Raw genomic sequence first — 21,862 nt, 5'->3', positions numbered from 1 at the left:
AACGATGCCAACAGCAACATGGGTGTTACCAACACCAGACGCGGTAAGCTGATATGTAGTGCTTATATTATTCAATACTAGATAGTGCGAATCCGAACAAGACAAAGAAGGAACACATATGCGCAGGACAGGCGTTACTCGCAACTAAGCTTTATTCAGGAAAGTTTCCGAGTGGCACGCGCAGGCGCACTGCACACATGTTACAGTTGCAGTTGCTACAGTTGTTATGCCTATACTTGTCCGTTATGACGGAGAAGGTACGCACGCACAGGGAAGAAACACACGCACGCACGCACGAACCCGTGTGTATGTGTGGAAGGGGTTCTTGACAGTTCTTGAACAAGGTCATCATTACCGTGATGAGTGAGCTCCAGCAGCTGGTATTGGTATTCGGATCCGTTAATGATCGCGGCTACGATGCGTCTAAGCCCAGTGAACTGCGAGGTATAGGACAGCTGGTGGAAATCCTGGATGCCTCTCACGATGAAATGATCTATGATGCCTCCTGTCCTGGACGTGGCAGCGAGGTCTTTTGATGCCCTGTCCACATACAAGCCGTCTTTCACGCAGTATAAGGACCAGGCGTTGTTGGGTCTTGATAAAGTAATGTAGAAGTCACCGGTAATGATGGGAGGCCTGGTTTTCTCGGCAGATTTATTGTAGGAGGCATTGATCTTGGTTTTTGCGTAATCCACGTGGTGCACGTTGCGGGCCACGTGGACGAGTGGATGGTAGTTGAGCGTCTTCCATGACTGTTCTGTCTACAGCTTCCTCACTTTCCTTGCGTTCGCCGCGGTGGTGTAGCGGTTACGGTGCTCGGCTGCTGACCCAAAGGTCGTGAGTTCGATCCCGGCCGTGGCGGTCGAGCTTCGATGGAGGCAAAATGCTAGATGCCCGTGTACACTCTGTGATCTCGGTACACGTTAAAAAATACCAGATGGTCAAAATTTCCGCAACCCTTCGCTACGGCGTCTCTCATAATGATGTCGTGGTTTTGGGACATAAAACCCCAACAATTAATCGTATCATTTTCCTTGCGTGTCGGTGTATGTGTGTTCGCGGTTGCTGTGTTGGTTGAGACTCTGTATCACCTGTGGCACATACCCGAAAAACATGAACTCTGGTATGCGGGTATGTGCCACACGTGACTGAGAGGAAGGGTTTCGTGACGTACGCGACAGGTATTTTGCGTTATTCCCGTCATGACCAGTGGATCGTGTTCGTCATACACTGATCCCCTGCTATGCCAATTTTGGTATACTACAAGTTATCGAGACGACCTGGAGAGCGCCCAGACGTAGGCGGCTAGATAGATAGATAGATAGATAGATAGATAGAAACGGCCAAAGTGCCTGAGGTTCGCTAAGAAATGCTTTGCATTTAATACTTCTTCATAACGTCATGCTCTTGATGTTCTCACAAATGATGTCACGTTAAAAGATTACGTGCTACTTGATGCCCGCTGGCAAACAAAGAGTGTTCCACACTCGTCGTCATGGCTACGAGCGGCCCTGACTAAAACTCGGACGTTTCCATGCTAATAAATACCCGATGAAGTGGACGAGAAAACGACCGCCCCCGTAGCACAATTGGTAGAGCGTCGGGCTCGTTATCGGAAGGTTGCAGGTTCGGTCTCTGCCGACAACAAGTTTCCTTTTCGTCCACTTTACATTCTTCACATCTATATAAAAGTTACTACAATACACTCAAACAGACAGTACAATTAACGTCCCCTTTACCTTCCTTGGCTTAATTATATGTTAGTTTTTATTAGGGTGCATCAAACAGAGAAACGAGTCCTCAAAATTCCCATTTTTCATTCACCCTTTGTAAGCAATTCTACATCAGTTCATTCGGGCAGCATGTCATCGCCGAGTTCCTCATTGTCAAAGTCGTCCTCTACTTGGTTCCTTGTCCTCGCTGCTGTGCGGGGTCTCTCCTCCAAGGGGCCGAGGGGGTCTTCATACGAGGCGTCTGCAATAATTAATAGGTTGGTCGATTGCACTTCATTGCACGAACAAAGAATGTTTGTTCTGAGATTGCATAACAGAAGGTATAATAGTGAAAGAAAGAAAGAACGTGGCTACCGACTGTTCGATCGTCTCTGTTCTTTGCAGTGAAGTACGCATCTTGTAGCTAATGATGATAACAGGGGGGATCGAGGAAACGGGAGATGGGAGCTCGCGTAACATGAATTTATCCCACACCACTAGATTCTAGAACCTTGTTATCCCGAATTTTTACCTGCACCTCCTAATCTTTTTCTTTCCCTATCAGGTAACCAGTGATTTGCTCCATGTACCACTATCGATTCAGTCGGTTACGGTATCACCAACCGCATCTTCCGCTCACTGCCTGTTCCTTTACCCCACTGTTCATTTTTATTTAACCTTCAACAAGGATACCTCCCTTACCGGTCTCTTAGCGTTGTGTTAATTACCTTTCAAGTAGCACCTAATCGTCTTTTTTGTTCTTTATGGCGCGAAAGCTACCGCTAGATAGTCTTCTTTTGCGAACTGTAGCGCAGGCTATAGACTCCACAACCTCCATTTTGGTCTTGCAAAACATGTAATTATAACTAAACCATCCCAATACTTGCACACACCGTGATTGTCCCCTAAGATTGTTTTCACGCACATCTATTCACAGTAAAATGACAGAGATATTAAGAGGAAACTATTTTACTCTTCTATAGCGGGCGCATTTGCTTGTGCTTGACGACACAAAACAGTTATACATTAAAACCAAAAATTAAATATAATCGCATTCTGTTTTGGCAGTACATTCGTCAGACTTGCTGGTACATTTCCGGAGAAGGAAAAATGGTGAATTTTAGCAGAATATTTCGAGAAGTGCGTGGCATCTTCTTGAATATCCTTAAGGAATGTACAAAAAGAAAAATAGCAAGCGTGTCCTGGAAAGCGTACACATAAACTATCCCGCCTGCTTTAAATCCCACTCACGCGGGATTTTACTACATCGTGCACTGCGTAACATTTATGGATTGTAGGGGCCACCATTTTTTACAGGGGTCTGCTGTTACGGTGGAACGAACCACGATGATAGCATGCGGCTAGTGTTTATGGCATGCTTTCCGTTTGTGTTCGCTCGCCATCATTTGTGAAGTTACTAAACGCGCTTTTCCTTTGATAACAGGGGGCAACTAGTGCCATGATTATGCATGCTTACTCGAAATCACGCTTAGCATAAGAGAAAGCCGTGCTAGTTGGTAGGTACTCATGTTGAAAAGACAGGGCGTGCAAACAAGGCACAATAGAGAAGTGAAGACAATCTTGTGTTTCTGTTTACTGACCGTATCTTTTTAAGATAATAATATAAATAAACCACTGCCTACTATACTAATGGCCCACCCAGCGAGCAGAACATCGGGATGCATGTGCTAGCTCATCTTTCTGCTGTTACGAACTCTTTGGCGCTTAAATTACCCCTTCGCACAGCTGCTTTATATTCTTTTGGGCGCCACGTATACAGTAAGGCCACTCGAACGCCGCGCTACTCCTGTCGCCAATATTCGCGCCGGCAAGCGCCAGTATAGAGGCTAGCAAAAGTGATTTAACTGAGTAAAATTTTTCGTAGCAGTGCACTGCAGTGCTCAGTGAAGCACCTGCGAGGAAAACTGATCAAGGTACTTATTACATAGAAGTCTGTAATGAATTTCCTTCGCCCAGCCACAGTGGTCTAGTAGTTATGGCGCTCGACTGCTGACCCGAAGGTCGCGGGATCGAATCCCGGCCGCGGCGGCTGCATTTTCGATGGAGGCGAAAATGTTGGAGGCCCGTGTACTTAGATTTAGGTGCACGTTAAAGAACCCCAGGTGGTCGAAATTTCCGGAGCCCTCCACTACGGCGTCTCTCATAATCATATCGTGGTTTTGGGACGTTAAACCCCAGATATTATTATTACTACATGTGAGTCTTCGCGCTACTGCCAAAATTATGTACTACCAACTTATCCATCAGTCTGCCCTTTTGGGCATGTATACGTTTGGCATCGTACATTCTAGCGTTATAGCTAGAATGTGCCCACGGAAGGTAACTCAACTACTCGCTTTGGGCGGACAGTCTAATCAGAACATTCGAAAACGCACCAACACTGATTTTTGGGCGATTTGGTTTTCCATAGCAAGGACAGGACAGAGGGAGGCGATGACAACACATCATCACCTCCCTTCTTCATTGTTTGCGCGCGCTTAAATGTTCTGCATTCGAAAACACCCCGAAAAGCTTTCAATGCACTCTGGCGTGGCATGAGCCTAGTTATAGCACTTGTATGCGCTTTGGCCACTGAAATAAGCTTACAAAAAAGCCACAGTTTCGCCGCAACGGCGAAGCAATGAATGCGACAGCAACAAATTGGAATGTAACGCGAAGAAACAGAAAGCAGCTCGAAATTGCCAGCGCGTCGCTCAAGCCCAAAGAACGCACGAAAAGAACACACAAAGGACGAGCGCGAACTATCATACGTCACATCTCGACACATGAAGCGCGCTGCTCAGACATGAAGCAGGACGGACAAAACGAACGCACAGGTACACACAAGACGAGCGCGAACTAACAACTGTCACAGTTACTTATTTCTGTTTGAACAGCGCTCCTTTCGCAAACGCGGCCGCTGCAGCGAGCGAAGTGACGTTCGTACGCACGCTCTGTAACTTCAGCGTGGACATCGCGGTGAAAGAACAAGACATACACCCCCCCCCCCCCCATTCCTCGACATAAGCGCGCTTGCAGGCGACCACGCCCTCTAGGGCGAAGAGTATCGGCATATCAGGAGCGGGGCGACGACCTTTAAAGCGCGCCCCGCGCGCACTTCGCGTCACCTCGTTGGTGACCAAGAAAGCTTGCTGAAGTAAATGATGTATATAAATAGCTCGCCGTTAGCATGATGAAATGCGGTATTTCTCATGGCCTAGCCGTTTAACGCCGCGAGCTGCGCAGCGAGAGGTCGCCCGTTCGATTCCTCGCTTCGGAAAGAGTTTTTCTGAATTATGTTTCTTTGTGGCTTATATATATATTGTGGGAACCACAGCCACCGCCTATCTCAAGATAGCGCCTCTTGCTGCGCACTGTAGGTGCACGTGGCCCAGCTGCGCGGTTTAAAAGGGGCAGTCTGCACGCTGCCCTGGGGAGAGGTGCCTTGGCTGCCAGGAAGGACGTATGTTCCCACCCGAGCTGGCCGATAGCTGCTGCCGGAAGTCAGACACCTCATCAAACACGAAAATTTACCAGCATCCCGCGTCGGCGTCCACACAAGTGATGCAAAAACTCATCATCACGTGATGACATCACCATATGACGCCACCATGACGTCACAGATCCCCAAAATATGTGACGTCACCGTGACGTTACGTGATGTCGCATGATGACGTCATCACAAGCATCTCAGCTTGGTCAACGGTGGGCCGGATACAGAGGCAGTGCAAAACCAGGTGAGGTGCCTCCGATCACGGAGGCAATGCCAAACCACATTAGGTGCAGGAAGCTTTCGGAGGGTGGCATCGTAGGTGCGATACGTCGATTGGGAAGAAAAAGAAGGTGGCTTTCACCTTCCAGTCGTCCTAGGTGTGTGCATAAAGGGACCCTATGAGTTTTTTTTCTGAACGCTGCCCTCAATTTATAAAGAAAAAGTTAAGTGTTCGGACGTCAGATGGATCGGATATGATATACCCCCGCTAAATATACTACGCGCGTATCAACATTTTAGATGTGAAGCATCTTATAGCGGAGTTCAATCCGGTGGTGGTGGTGGTGGTAGTGGTGGTGTGCGGCGTGACCACCCTTACTGCGCATGCGCAAACCTTCTCCACTTCCCCTCTCCACTCCATCTCTCCCCTTTCCCTCTCCACATAACATCTTCCTTTCCCTTTCCCTCTTCCCTTTCCCCCTCTCTCCCCATCTCGCCTCCCCTCCTCTTCCCCCTCTCCACTCCTCTCCCCTCCCATCTCGTCTCCCCTCCTCTTCCCCCACACCCTGCCCCTCTCTCCTCCCTCTTTCCCCTTCTCCCCTCCCCCTCTCCACATCGCCTCTCCCCTTCCCCCTCCCCCATCCCCTTTCCCCTCCCCTCTCCATTTCTCCTCTCCATCCCCCTCTCCCCTTTCCCCCTCACCACTCCACCTCTGAAACGCGGGCTCTACATGCCGAAACACTGCTTCGCGTCGCCTCATGGTCCCCTTTAGCGGGAGATGGCGTGATTTTTTTTTAGCATTTCATGCCTCGTTCGAGCAGCAACTGTGAACTTTAAGTATAAGAGCGCGGTCGCAATTATTGGCGGCAGCCTGGCGCGCGCGCTGTCTCGGCAGGCATCAGCAGACGGCTCGTACACCCTTCTACGCGCTGCCTCTCAACGCGAAGAGACTCAGCGAAAACCGCTTCTCTCCCTGGAGCGTCCGTATGCTCTCACACCAGCGTTCTGTAGAGTGGCGCGAGATTAGATGCAAAATGTGTTAGCTGCCGACCTTACTTCATAGACCATTAGTACAATTGGTTGCTATCGCATTGATAGCTTCGCCATTGAGCTGGAACTGCAATTTTTTTTAGTTTCGTTCCGGTAGTCAAATGAGTGCTCGTGTTGTCAATGCTGTGTGCTGTTTCAATACCAACAGCCTATCAGTATTATTTCTACCTGCTTTCGCAGTACTTTTCTTATTTTCCGCAAGTCCACGCATTAAACAAATTTCAATGACAGCCCCGACGCCCGATCTACTAGCGACAGGCACCGCCTACGTATGACTAAGGGAAACAATCTAACATTTTCTCACACCGACTGCTTTTGGTGCTGGCCGTTCAGAGCAACGCAAATGTAAAAGGCATTGCTGCAGATCATTTGACATCTTGCGAGCTTCTATCACCGCACAATGAGCTGGTAAATCAATATACGTAAACGGCGCTCCCTCTGCACCATTACAGCAGTGGTTATCGGAATGGAGTAAGACGAAAGGAACTGCTTCAGAAATGAGCCAAATAATTAACTAAATATGTCATTAACTCTTGCATACCTATATCCCTACGTGAAGCCTGGTACGTTTCTTCCGCTTCCACCAGTGGTATCTTGGCACGAGCTCTGCCGCTGGTAGTGGATGCTCGAGCTTTTGTCACCGCAGGCTCCGACTGGACGCTAGTACCTGGTGATGAAACCAAGGACAAATCAGAGGAAAGGTCCAATGAGAGGACAGAGCTGGTGGTAGTGCCTGCCGGCTCTCTATGTCTAGCCTATGAAATGGAGAGTTTGCTTATTGGGCTCTTACACAACAGTCCGGCAGGTATATTAAGCGCTCTGTTTTCTTTTACATTCCAACAGTGCGGCGAATCCCCAATACTTCCACAAAACGTTGCGTGTGGGCAGGCGAAGGGACACCCGACGACGAAGTATCACATAAATTGCAGTCAAAACATAAACTTCATCGCACAGCTAGCTATTACCATCGCTTTTTACACGTCCGTGTTTATAGTTTTAAATATTCTAAAGCCGTAAAACGAGTATAGTATGTATTTTGTTTTGTTTTTTCCTTTAGGAGAATACGCGAACGAGATTCGTAAATTTAATCATTGCTTGCAACGCTACTGCACTTGCTCTCCATGCAGTTTCCAGGACACTGTGGAGAGATATGTGTAATGTTAACAGAGACTGACATGCTCCGTTTTTTGAATATCAGCCAAACCATCAAAAGAGACGGTGTAAACTTCCCAAGAGTTCCCTTCTATTACTCTGAAGTTTATTACCTGTGCACAAAACCTGTTATTTGTCACGGCTCGCGTGGTGTCTTTCCTGTCCCATGAAATTCCCTCAAAGCACTAGAACATGGATATTCGTGTACCTAAATGATCGATTACGGCGTTCATCTGTTCCCCATACTATACGCCAGTATATGAAGCTAAGCCGCTTTTCCTTGAGGACGCCAATAATTTTCCCAGATGCGTTCCCCGTTTTCTATGAACAAATCGCAGCAGAATAAGGAGGCTACAATAGCTAAAGACAACATCAATACGCTTGCCAAGAAAATACTATCATGTGCTCGTGACGCTGAAGTACACGAACTCAGGCCGGAAAAGAGGTAGCTCTTTATAGGACGGATATCTGCCCAGAAAAAAGAAGCACCATTCACAAGACAACGATAGCGGAAAGTACAGTAGTCGATGGTATACTAATGTGATAATCGTCGTAGCGTATCATCTTTTGTACATGAATGAAAAAAAAATTCCGGCGTTATCACTGAGGCTCGCATTAGCGCTAGAATAAACTCGACTACTCGCTCTAGCAACTGAAGGTTATTGGAGCATCCAGCATGAATTTCGAACTTGGACCATTTGACGTATGATATCGCACCATCGAGTTATGGAACACTTCCTTTCGCGACAAAGCAACTGACAAGCAGCTGTCACATGTGGCCCCTTGTTTGATTATATCTATTATCTCTCCCATGCTTCTATCTTTACGGCGGCTGATTATGCGGCAATCTGAAAATACTGGTTAGCAACCACAGTCACTGCAGTGTATCAAACGGTGCCCGTGTGTCGATAGGTGCAAAACCAGCCATCAAACAATTTTCACTAAATGCAGCGTGGGGGTGGTTTTTATACAATTACCACGCCTTGCAGGAACGTTTACATCGGCCAGATGGGGCGTGCTCCAATGAACGCCTCTAAAAACACGCTTACAATGTACGATCGGGCACAGCGGCAATCTGGTTTTGCGTGCGAAAAAATGCGACGGTTGCGACCCTTTATTTCACCCCACCAGTATCCTAAGCAGGGGGAGGTCAAAGACTGGGCGCGAACTCCTTGAGCCGTACCATATCAAAAAGAATGGCCAGGTTTGTTTCAGTGAACCTTCTGCGCTTATGACAGAAAAAGATTGGCTCTTTCTACCAGGGCGTGGATAACTACCAAGCAGCCGATAAGTCTCTGGCTATAGCTTGAGCGCTCGTGGATGCGCCAATAAATCGGCAGTAAATCCGGCGACGGTGTGTGAGTAAATATGCCTCCTTCTTCAGCCTTGTTTTGGGTATTCACTGGTTTTGCTTGTATCTGAATATGAACCAACTGGCCCAGATTTCAACAATTATAAAGAGGCAGTAGTGAGTGAGCAACGTTGGCTTCATATCCCCCCAATCTAAACCAGCGCGCCCATATTATACTGCAGACATTTGCTTACTGCTGCTGGCAGAACCATCCCTGGATAGGCGGCCGCTGCTTCGATGACTGCCGCTCCTGCTTCCACTGCTGCTTGTGCGCTGTAAAGCACGAATGATGCGGCACTTGTCAGCATAAGGTTACTCTTATTCGAGAAAGTACTGCACTTTCTGTATAGTACGATCATTCACGCTAAAAGTTTGAAGAAATAGAATGTTTAAAAAAATTAAAGCCAGTTCTACGAACGTAAAATCTGAGTAAATAGCGGAGCTGACAGGCAAGCGCCACCACTTGGCGAGCGCAGATTGAGGTCTTTGCTCAGCTTCTTTCTTTTATCCTTCTTTCTTTGTTTATCTCGCTTTATATTGCTCCTAGCTCCTCGTTTCCCCTCCTCCTAACCTTCCTGTCATTCCTCCTTACCCTCAGCTCTCTTGCCCACCCTTTCCTGTGCTATACTGTACTTAGCTATGCTATAGTTTACCCTCTCCCCTGCTCCTAAACTCCTCCTAGGCCTCCTCCTCAACCTTACGTCAGTCCTCGCGCGCACTAGCATTTTCCCATTCCCTCGCTAAACTATACAAGGCTATGCCATGCCTTACCCTCTCCCCTCTTTCTTTGCTCCCTCTTTACCTCGCCCTCATTTCCCCTTCCATCCCCTTGTTATACGATAATATGCATGGCTATACTAAGCTAAGAGCTGCTTCGCACATGCTCACTTTCTCACCTTCTCCTTTCCCTCCTCCTCGCCCTTACATCAGTAATCACTATTTACTTCCCTTTCTCATTGCTTTGCTATACTGTACTATACAAGGCTATACCATGGCTTACCTTCTCTCCTCCTCCTTTCCTTCCTTCTCACCTCACTCTCACTACCATTTCCCGCTTTCTTGCTATACCGTTGTATCCATGGCTATGCTATGCACTTTGCTGAACTATTGTCACGTAGTTGTGACGGTGAACAAGGCTGCAGCAAGGCTTGGAAACACGGAACTCTTTCTTTGGCGAACTTGCACCCTGAAAATTATAAGTCAATGTACAAGCACTTCACGCTGTACACTGACAGCGGCGAGAACAGCCGTCGGTTGTTGAGTGATCTCATGAGCAGGAAGGCGCGTTGGCATTTTTACATGTGGCATCGAAGATTCCAACCTTTTCGTTGGTGGCCGCGTTAGTCCCAAAATAAACTCCGCCATTCACGTTGCGCGCTAGAACTTCTTAGAACAGTTTAAAATAATCAGGAATTTCGACATGCCGGCGCGGCGCGCGAAAGCCAGTGGTTACGCGTGTAACATGTCGGTTACATGAAAATCAAAAAAAGAAGCGCGCGTGGCACTAAGGGAACCCGAACTCAAGTTTGTGCGCGACGCTCGCCCGGCCGAGCAATGCGTTGCTGGGGATAGACGCTGCCGGCGCGTAGGCGTTTATGCGTGTGGCATTGAAGATTCCAGCCTTATCGTTGGTGGTCGCGTTAGTTCCACAATCAACTGTACTGTTCGCCTTGCGCACTAAAGCTTATCAGAACAATCTAAAATAATGGAGAATGTTCGACATTCCGGCACGCCGCGTACAAGGCAGTGATTACACGTGTGACGGGTCGGTTACATGAAAATAAGAAAAGAAATATGGCGTGGCATTGCCCCCCCCCCCCCCCCTGAAGAAACATCATCCCGATGCTGCAAAAGAATACGAATTCGAAGTAAGAAAAGTATACATGAATATAGGGAAAGCACAAAAACAGGCGGAAAAATAAAGCTCTAAAATTTTGCTAGCGCACAAAGAATGACTCAATGTGCATTTCATGCACGACCTCAGGTCGTGCCCCGCTCCACTGAGAGTTCGTCAATCGGGAAAACCCGAGTAGGATAGCGCGCCAAGATGTCGAAGTGCCCCGTACGGTCCGAAGTATCGTCCAAGAAGCTTCTCGCTAAGTAGCGTCGGCGTATCGGCGTGCAGACCCACACACGTTCGATGGGTTGGTATTCCATCTGACGTCATCGAAGACTGCAGTGACGGCTGTCGATCATCTGCTGGTTCTTGATAGGCAGGCGGGCGAGCTGACGAGCTTCTTCAGTGCGTTGCAAATAAGCGGCGACGTCGAAATTTTCTTCATTGGTGGCACTTGGCAGCTTCCATATAGACCAGAACACAGCGAATTCCATGCGCATCGCCATATTTGCATCGCGCGTCGCACCATCTATCGCACACGCGACGAAACAACATGCGCGGGCTGCCACGCCAGCAGACGCTACACAGAGCGAACGTGAAACTCCCGAAACTCAGCCCGTCGGAGAGCGTGTTTCGCATCTTTTCTAGCCTGGACATTTTCGCTGATTTTAATGGAACATCAAGAACATCTTGCTCATGCAAGTCCACAATGTATACAGTACGTGCGGAGTGGGCTGCGGAAGCAACCTCGTCAGATACGTACGTACGCTGTTACATTTGTAATAAAACGCTCTCGCAGTAGTACGCGTGAATCGTAATTGCAGTGCAGCTCGCGAGAGAGTGAAACGATGTTTTGTGGCCCCATATTACAAGTTGTCCACAAAGTTTTGTGAAAGCTCATCATTTCAGCATGCATCGCGTAATAATTAGAGTATACGCTTTACGGGTAGTTTCGCGGAACGTAATTTTTGTTTCACGAGCGCTCTTACAATAATGCGTCTTGCTCACAAAAGCGTGCTATCAGAGAGTATAACCTGCAGTATCGTTCAGCGATCCCTTTTGGAAGCTACCTGCGCGATTTTATTCTTGTAACGATGGTGCTTTACAAGCGAAACCGCGCTACTCTTAATTAAGCCGGTTAGCTACGCCTGCGACGTGAAGGACACTGGCGCGAGTACTGTTCACTTACGTGCCAATATATGTATTATGTGCAGCTGGGTGCCTCGTGCCCAGATAAATTTGGGGACATCAAACACTGAAATGAAAACACGAAATTCTGGCGAGCTGTTGAGGAGCACCGTGCCATTTACTACCTTTTGAAGACGAAATCTCGAAGGCGTGGATGCCACCAAAAGCACTAAAGCTTAATACTACGTTGAAAGTGGCAAAGCATGCTGATTGTTTGTGCTTGAAAGCACTACGTTGCACTAGATTTTCGTCAAAGGAAACGCTCAAAGGTACGAAGTGCACCCCCACACGAAGCTCGCGTCTGCCTTCAACCCAGCTGCGTGTCATGCAAATTACGTTCGCAAAATGAAATAGGTGGGCATCACACTGCAGAATACACGCAGTTAGTGTACTTACTCGCGCATTTTCACTCGGCTCCTAGTTTTTCTGCTTGAATCACGGTTATCCATTCGCGGCGAAGCTGAAAACACCGCACCGGCACTATTTCCGTGGCGCGTCGTATACGTCGCAGACAACGCTAATATCCTCTTGTTGCGCTGCTTGTTTTGACGTCCAAAGACGACGCAGTAGTGCCCAGATCAGCTCTTATACGCTGAAGCGGCGTGAACGGGTACTTTTTCGCACTTTAAGGCCTCTGAACTGCAGCTTGCCCTGTTTACTTGGTGCAGCCCGGGCGCGCTTTGGCAACCCCGGTCAGCCCGGCGTCTGGGTGCGAGAGTATCCGCTCGGCTCGCCAGCAGCCTGGGTGCGAGACAGGCGTGCTCTGGTGTATACCAGCTTGAACGGCGTCATATGCGTTGTTTCTTGCACTGCCGCATTTTAGGCGAAAGTCACATGAGGAAGAATTTCGTCCCAAGTATTGCGTTCGAAATCGACGTATATTGCCAGCATGCTGGCTAGGGTTTTATTCAGATGCTCGGTGAGTCCATTCGTCTGCGGGTGGTACGCAATTTTCCTTCGGTGAGCTGTCTTGCGGTATTTCATAATTGCTTCGGATAGGTATGCCGTAAAAAGGGTACCCCTGTTGGTGGTAAGGACTTCTAGGGAGCCGTAATGTAGTAGGATGTTCTGGACGAAGAACTTCGCTACCTCATACGCACTACCTTTGGCAGGGCCATGGTTTTGGAGTAGCTGGTGAGGTATTCCATAGCTACGATGACCCACTTGTTGCCGGACGATTACGTCTGAAATGGCGGCAGCACGTCCATCCCGATCAGCTGGAAGGCTGAGCGAGGTGGATCGAATGACTGAAGAAATCCCGCTGGTCTTGTCGCGGCGGTGTCTAGCGTCGCTGAGAGTCCCAGCATGTTCTCACCAGGGTTGCCACTGACTTTCGAGTAAATGTCGCCAAACGACGATCAAAAAGTCGCCAAATGTCGCCATTTTTTTACAAATTTCGCCAAAAAAGTAGCCATTCTAGATATGTGCGGCATACCCAGTAATAAAAATTTACACTCACGTATAGCCCCGTAGAATACAGTACCATCCAAAACCCTTAAATTATATTGACGTTTCTCGATGCCAGTCGTATCGCCAGCTTCACCATGGGAGTGCATGGTGCTGCTTCTCCGACTAGCCGCAAGATGTGCGTGGTGGCTCAAGGGTAAATGAACGAAACGCTCATGGTATCCTTCCATCCCTGTCCTCTCGTTTCAAAGCTAAAAGTGTGGTATAAACCTTGGGGGAAAACCGTGAAAGCATTATTTGTAGACAGCTTTACGTACCCTTATATGAATTAAAAGGATTAAAAGGTTTATTGAAGGTAACGCGACAGAATTCTTACAGGTTCGAACCGATCATTAGTGAGTCTTACACCTTTTCAGTGTGAACTAATATGATACCGGACATCACCGATCCTTTCTTATAGTTACTTATATCTACACGCGTCAATCCGATGCGTTATTGCTGTATAACAATGTAAAATGGTATATAGCAATTGTTTTTATTGCACACGCTCACCGAGAACAGTGAAAAACGCCTCAATAAATAATTTTTATTGCAGAAATAGCCGCGTATCCGCCTCTCTTCGCTATTCCAAAACAGTCTTTGCGAGCTGAACTGGGGGTACTGCAACATTGAATAAGTCGCCAAGCTATTCAGAGCAGTTGGAGCTTTGGCGGAACAAATGGTCGGAACATGCGGCCAACCCGTCGTCTTGCCCCTTCAGATGCGAAACTTCAGATAAGCTTAAAGCACCTAAAGCCATAAACCTATAGTCAATCACTGCCCCCTCGGGGTATGCAAGGCAGTCCGCTGACTTTCATTTTGCTAGAATGTCGCTGGGGGACGTTCCAGTACCTCCTGCATCTAGATGGCATCCCGAACTAAGGATCCCACTCACTGATCTTATTTTCACAGAACATCAAATAAACGTTTTATTATCTCTCTAGATGAATTGAGGAGGTACACACGAGTTACAGGACGGACATACCGAATGACGCGTAATGTGCACATTCTACTCGTCGGTCTAAAACCAAGAAAAATACTGAGAATGTTGCCACTCATTCGTTGGGAAGACACTGAGCTTAGGATTCAAAACCCGGTGGAGACCTAAGCCGAAAATCGCCAAAAATTCGCCATGTCACCATTCATAATTTAGGTCGCCACGGGCCTCTCAAATTCGCCAATTCGGCGAAAAGTAGCCATCATTGGCAACCCTGGTTCTCACGGAACGAGCGACGTCGGTGGTAAGGCACGGACAGTAGTACTTGTGTTCTCGCGAGCGTGCGGGAACAGCCGAGGTGCCCAGTCGCTTCGTCGTGCAGGGCCCGCATAACTTCTGGTCGCAGTGACGAAGGTACAACAACGAGGCAGTTGGCTCGGGCAGGCGAGAAGTTGTTCTAAAGGAAGACGCCGTTTCCCAAGATAAATGACGCCAGTCCTCGAATATCTTCGGAACTGCTTGAATATCTTCGGAACTGCGGTGATCTTGCGCTCGAGGTATTTCACAAGGACCCTGAGTTCTGGGTCGGCTCGCTGTTGTTCAGCGAAGTCGTCAGTACGTATGGCATCCAAGAAGCAGTCATCGTCCTGGTCGTGCTGCGGCGGCGCATCGACGGAGGCGCGAGACGGACAGTCGGCATCACAGTGGTTTCGTCCGGACTTGTAAATGACGGTAATGCCGAATTCTTAGTGTCAAACTCCACTGTGCGAGGTGACATTAACGGTCCTTGGTGATAGCTAGCCAACGCAAAGCGTGGTGGTCGCTCACAACATTGAAGGGCCTGTCGTAGTGGTGGAGCCGAAACTTCAATGTAGCCCAAATGATGGAAAAGCACTCCTTTTCTGTTGTGAAATAGTTGGCTTGCGCCTTGGATAGCGACCGCCTAGCATAACTGATAACATCTTGAATGCATCAAACACGCAAAAGAACGATGACGAACAAAACAAACGACAGAACACGGCGCGTTTCTTTTTTTTTCGTCGTTCTTTCACGCGTTTTATGCATAAAGATGGAATCGTCCCCCCCCCCCCCCCAAACTTGCCCAGTTACACGTTCTAATGCATAACTGATAATCTTTTTTTGACCTTCCTTCCGTTGTACATTTACGGCGCAGGGATTTGGCCGAACAACAGCGAAGCTATCCGGAACTGACAAGTCCGGCGGAGTACTTGGAAGGCACGACCCCCGTTGCCCCGAAGATATTCAGGTGAAGATTGACGTCTTTTTTCTTGGAAAGCGACGTTCCCTTAAAGAAGAACTTCTCGCCGGTCCAAGCCAACTAGCCTGTCTTTGTACCTTCGGCGCTGCGACCAGAAATGCTGCAGGCCCTACATGATGACCCGACAGCTGGCCATCTAAGTTTTGGTCGCACGCTCGCAATAATACAAGAAAAGTGCAACTGGTCACGCCTTACCGCCGACGTCGCTATTTACGTGAGGACATGCCGGGACAGTCAGCCACGCAAAACAGCGCCGAGAAGGCTAGCAGGATTTCTGCAGTCAGTGGAACCACCTCGCCGACCCTTCCAGCAGATCGGGATGGACTTTTTGGGGCCATTTCCGGCGTCTACGTTCGGCAACAAGTAGCTCGTCATAGCTACGGACTACCTCACCCATCACACCTTAACCAGGGCCCAGCAAAAACGTAGTGCCGCCAATGTAGCAAATTCATCCCTTACTACTCAGGTAGCGAGTCCTTCATCGAGAACATCCTATTGCGTCACGGCGCCCCAGAAGACCTGATCACTGACATCGGTACGGATTTTACGGCTGACCTAACGCAAGCGATTTTGAGATACAGCCAGAGAGCTCAACAAACGAAAACTGCCAACCATACGCAGACGACTGGCCTCACCGAGCGTCTGAATAAAACCCTCGCCCGTAGGCTGATAATGAACGTCGACATTGAACGTAATAGTTGGGACGCCATCCTTCCGTAGAGGTTTCCAAAGCAATGTCGAGCGGCGCCACTGCTCTTTTCGCAACTGAGGGCATCCACGGTCACTATCTATCTATCTATCTATCTATCTATCTATCTATCTATCTATCTATCTATCTATCTATCTATCTATCTATCTATCTATCTATCTATCTATCTATCTATCTATCTATCTATCTATCTATCTATCTATCTATCTGTCTGTCTGTCTGTCTGTCTGTCTGTCTGTCTGTCTGTCTGTCTGTCTGTCTGTCTGTCTGTCTGTCTGTCTGTCTGTCTGTCTGTCTGTCTGTCTATCTATCTATCTATCTATCTATCTATCTATCTATCTATCTATCTATCTATCTATCTATCTATCTATCTATCTATCTATCTATCTATCTATCTATCTATCTATCTATCTATCTATCTATCTATCTATCTATCTATCTATCTATCTATCTATCTATCTATCTATCTATCTATCTATCTATCTATCTATCTATCTATCTATCTATCTATCTATCTATCTATCTATCTATCTATCTATCATCTCTGCCTGCCTGGCTGGCTGGCTGCCTACGTCGTTGTTCTGTCGCGGTCGTTTCGCTCTCTGCGAAACACAAAATATGCGTGGCATGAATAGAGTGCATGAGGGTCATAAAGAACAGACCACGACATGAATTAATGACACGCACTGCGTTAGCGTCACGTCATAAATGACAGGATGTCTTCGTGATGCAATGTTGGTCATTTCATTATCTTGATATAGACTAAAGTGAGTATCACATGATTGGTCTTTATGACAAACATCGATGACAGGTAATTACATGGAGAGAATAACATGCATGTCATTCATTAAGGCATAAATCATAAAAATGACAGCACGTATGCGTCAGGCAGAGAAGTTCAGTGGAAGATGGAAGCTTTAAGCGATGAAAAAATCCACGCCATCTCCACGAAGTGAATGCTGATGAGTGAGGCGCAGCTCCAACGCTAACTAGCGCGCGCGCCGAGTGTGCAGCGAAGCCCGGGAGTGCAGTAAAGCCCGAGTGCAGGTGTGTGCAGCGCCATCTAGCGGGCACCCTTTGAATTATAACACAGCCGCGCCTCTAGCGGGAGCAATGAGAACTAGCGTACACGGCGCGAGGGACCTAGCCGCGGCCAGAGGAGCTTCGCCTCTAAAACTCATTGACGACGGTGTGTTGCTGGAGCATCCTTTTGGAGAAGTGTTCTCGACTTCTTCAAGGCAGCTTGCCGAAACGTTGGCTCCAGCGACACCTCGTGTTCAAGGATGTACATGCATCAGGAATTTCTTTCTCACCTGCTCCTTCATCTCCTTCGCCTTCTCAGCCTTCTTCAGCTTTGCCGCATAGTCTGCAGATTCGCTCAGGCCGAGATCGTTAGTCAGTCTCACCAGAAAGCGCAGGCCTGCGCAATGCATAAGTCATAGATAGTACATCCATGGTTTCAAAAAGCTCTATTTAAAAAATGTTACAAAGAAGCAATTCCTAAATACGTCCATAATTTTAGTTTTGAAACATACACAGTGCTTTACCGTTGTTTAAAACGAAATAAGTGCATTCACATCCGTTGCGATCGCTCTTCAAAACTGTTTCATAAGACCACCGTCTATCTTGGTCCGTGCGCGCGCTTCTCAAAGGCACCACACCGTGTACGTCTTAAATTATGAACACCTGAGCCTGGTCAAAAGGACTAAATTAGGCAGTATTATAACGTCAGCGAAACTTGTAGCCCCGTTGCCGAGAAGTCATGCTTCACGATTGTTTTCCTTGCCGAAACACCATGCTTGTTCGGCCAATATTTCCTATTTACTTCTATAAATGCTAGTTGTTCAATGCAATTTTTGTTTTGCCAGCAGTGAAACAATTCAAGTCATCTCAATGCTAACATGTACCTCGCTATGACGCACTGCTATTGTTAAATTTAATTATGGAAAGGGTAGCGCTTGTGAACTTGAACTAAAGGTAGGCACACGGATACACAAACGCCTTTCTTAAGAGGGTAGCGAATTGGGCGAGTTGGAAAATGCTCATGATGGTTAGCGCAAACGGTACACGGACGAAAAGAAGAAAAAACGACGACACAAGCGCTTGTGCCGTCGTTTTTTTTCTTCTTTTCGCCCGCGTTCCGTTTGCACTAACCATCATGGGCCTTTCTGAACTTCAAAGACAGGAACGAAGAAGACACGTCAGACACGGACAAGCGCACACTCGCAACTAAATTTTATTCTTCCGAAAGCTTAGCTTAAGAACCCTCAAGCATGCGCGCAACACCACAAAAGCAAAATCAATCTCTCAAACCACCGCTTGATCAAAATCTATCCACCGAAAACTATATTCATTTTGATAAAGAATTACTGAAGGAACGCTGACACAAAGATCGCCAGCTTTCTGTATGTACATAGCCTCAGCCAATTCTCTTGCCATCATGTCTTTGTTTTTCTGCAAAATACACACGTTGCCCAGTAGTGGTTTACACGTGCAAGCCTTACACTGATGTGGAAAATGAGATCCGGTCCCATTCCTTACAGACAGGGCATGCTCTGCTAGTCGGTCATTAATACATCTGCCAGTCTGGCCGATGTACTACATCCGGCCGCAACTCAAAGGAATCTTATAAATAACACCAGCTGAACATTCCATAAGGCGCGTCTTCGTGTGTTCTTTCCCACACCCAGGACTCTTATCAGACGACACACGAGCACAAATACAAGAGAGTTTTTCATCGATAGTGCGTCCATGGTTTCACAACGCTTCACATAAAAAAGAAGAGACGGAGAAACAATTTGCAACTACGTCTATAATTTCAGTTTTAAACATACAGAGTGCTTTTTTGTTGTCAAAAAACGAAATAAGTGCATTCACATCTGTGCTTGAGGGTTCTTAAGCTAAGCTTTCGGAAGTATAAAATTTAGTTGCGAGTGTGCGCTTGTCCGTGTCTCACGTGTCTTCTTCGTTCCTGTCTTAACATTTGCGCCATCAAATGAAGTTCAGCTATGCACCAACTAGCCCGACAGCAAACGTTATTAATAATGGGCCTTCCTTAAGTCCGCGTTCACAAGCGCTACCCTTTTCAAAATGAATTTCCAACTCGCCCAAGAAACAGCACTGTTATTTATATTTATAATTAACCATTTGCCTCCCATTGACGAGTATAGTCGTTATCACATCTTGTATTAAAATGACCGATGACGACTATACTCGTCACAGTTCTGCTTCTTGACGCCGGGTGGCCATTCTTCTTCATAGTGTACCATTTACGTCACGGCTTGTATTGCCGCCTCCGATACTGCCACATGAAGCGTGGCTACCTCCTCGAAACGAGGCAATGAGTGAGCGCGTAAAAAGAAGTTCTAAATTAGTGCTCGTCAGACGACAGCTCTCTAGAGTTTTCTGCGGATACAGAAAGTGATGCGTTCTCGTCCGAGGATTCTGGGCACGGCGATTATGTAGATGAACCTGAGGGCCTTTCAGCTGCCCTTCAGTAGTTCCCCATCCACGTGTCAAATCCACCTTCTGTGTTAGGAGCTATGGATAATTAACCACTATAAACAAGTGAAATACAGGAACGCCATTGAACTGCGATAGCGGTGCCATTTTATTAAAGAAAAAATCTTTACAAATTTAGCGGAAAACAGACTACCGGTAAATTCGGTACAATATTCTTTTTCCACGGTTGACACTGGATATGGCTGATGCACAGAGCAACCAGGACACGGTAGCTGCAATTCAATAATGTGTAAAGCACTATTGCGATATCGTGAACGTGATCTTCAGCCTATAATATGTCTACAGCCACACAAAGGCCTTGCCCAATGATCACGATCTCACCGTATCCTGCGCGAGCTGATCGCATTTTAAGCCTGTAAATTTGTTAACTTAGTCGCTCCACTTAACCCCTTCCTGTCGTAGGCCGCCTTTCCCATTTCCACGGGCGCATGACCCTTAGCCAGGAACCACATGGTGCAGATCGTAGATAAATATATCAGCTGTGGTGGTGATGCTTATCTGACGTTGATTGTGGTTGCAGTGTTGGTTGTCCGCATTATAGCAATGTAATAAGCATTACAGATTTATTCTTATGACTCAGCAAGGTAGTAAAAGGAGAATAGTGTAATGTTGGACAAAGCAGCATCATTTCCCACATGGGTAGCTTTTGCGTAGTCTTTGTTTAATACATACAAGTATGAGCTCTTTAGTGTACATTATAGCATAAGACTTAATCGTGACGGCGTGTGTGATGCTTTAAATCCAGTATTTTGGTAATTTATTTCAGGTTAGTTTTGCCACTACGGGAGAGCTCACAGGCGTTTAGAGTACTAGTTGCGTCAGCCGCCATTTTCATGTGCTCCAATAGAAAACCAGCGAGGACATATGCACCTTAAGAAAACCGGCGGCGTCACACTTGTTGTGGAACATCAAATACAGCGTGCCTACCATACCAGTGTCGTGTTTGGACCGATACATCCCAAGAATAAAATCTTTGCTTCATCCTACAGCGTGCCATCTCTTGACATATACCTCATCGGGGCCCATGTCCGCAGCACACGATTAACCTAAAAATATTCAAAACTAAAAATTTTCAGCTAATCTTAACGCTAAATTTAACATTAGAGAATGCAGCCGTCTAATGGAAAAGAAACTAGGAAAACACCACAGTTACGCTTAAAGGCAAAGCAATGACTGCGATACGAACAAACTATATCGTTATACGAAGTAAAGCTACCACCTAGCACTTCTGAGTCCGATCTCGCGTAACTCAACAAAATGCTCGTGTAAGGGAATACGGCCGCTCCAGGGACAGAAGCGGTTTTCATGGTGTCAGTAGTACTCTGAACGCGAAGTAAGCGCTGAGAGCACAGCAAACTTACGAGACATTTCGTGATGCCTATCGACATAGCGCGCGCGAAAGCGACCGCGCCCATCCAGCGACGTAGCCCCCACTCCTCCCCTACGTCCCTTCATGCTCCTTACGAACGACGGGCTGATCGTTTCCTCTCTGCTTGATTAGGAATTGAGCGCAAGCCTTCGTGCGGCAGAGGCGGCCGGCTCGTTTCAACTCCGCTTCAGCCGCGTACGCCGCAAGCGCTCGCGAGCTTTTACTCGCGGGTAGAACATACGGTGTGCTGGGTGATGTTATCAATGTGAACATTATACGGAAAATAATATCTACGGGAACCGCAACGGCGACGCCAACGGCAAAAACCTGTCGAGACTGTCTGTATAATTGCTATCGTACGAAAAAGCATTGGGAATTGGGCCTTGCTTGTGCTAGAACACAATATGGCATGCCTGATGTTGGCATGCCTGATGACCTGCGTGTATTGCATTCTTGTGAGTGTTTTCGTCTGCGCCGTCCATCGAAGAATACATCGAAGACCCTGCCACCACACCAAGCGATAGGTCCTGTCTCACAGTGTTGTGACTCGAAAGTTCTTACAAAAAGTACACAACGGGAAAGGTTTTGCGCACTGCAC

The 21,862-nt window shown here is 47.3% G+C and overlaps 1 protein-coding gene across 1 annotated transcript in view; it reads right to left on the bottom strand.

The window, feature by feature from the left end:
* Positions 1–1,388: 1,388 nt before the first annotated feature.
* Positions 1,389–21,862, bottom strand: part of LOC119397270 (intraflagellar transport protein 88 homolog) — a 103,321-nt gene continuing 82,847 nt past the window's right edge. The window contains exons 20-23 of the mRNA XM_049416509.1: positions 17,687–17,793; positions 9,172–9,250; positions 7,016–7,141; positions 1,389–1,974 (exon numbers count right to left, since the gene is read on the bottom strand). Of these exons, the coding sequence (XP_049272466.1) occupies positions 1,850–1,974; positions 7,016–7,141; positions 9,172–9,250; positions 17,687–17,793 (437 nt within the window). The 3' untranslated portion in view covers positions 1,389–1,849. The remainder of the gene's footprint in view (positions 1,975–7,015; positions 7,142–9,171; positions 9,251–17,686; positions 17,794–21,862) is intronic.

This window comes from Rhipicephalus sanguineus, chromosome 6 (genome assembly GCF_013339695.2).
Source record: "Rhipicephalus sanguineus isolate Rsan-2018 chromosome 6, BIME_Rsan_1.4, whole genome shotgun sequence".
Taxonomy (NCBI): domain Eukaryota; kingdom Metazoa; phylum Arthropoda; class Arachnida; order Ixodida; family Ixodidae; genus Rhipicephalus; species Rhipicephalus sanguineus.
Note: the sequence above shows the minus strand (reverse complement) of the source record. Positions and strands in the feature narration are given on the sequence as shown.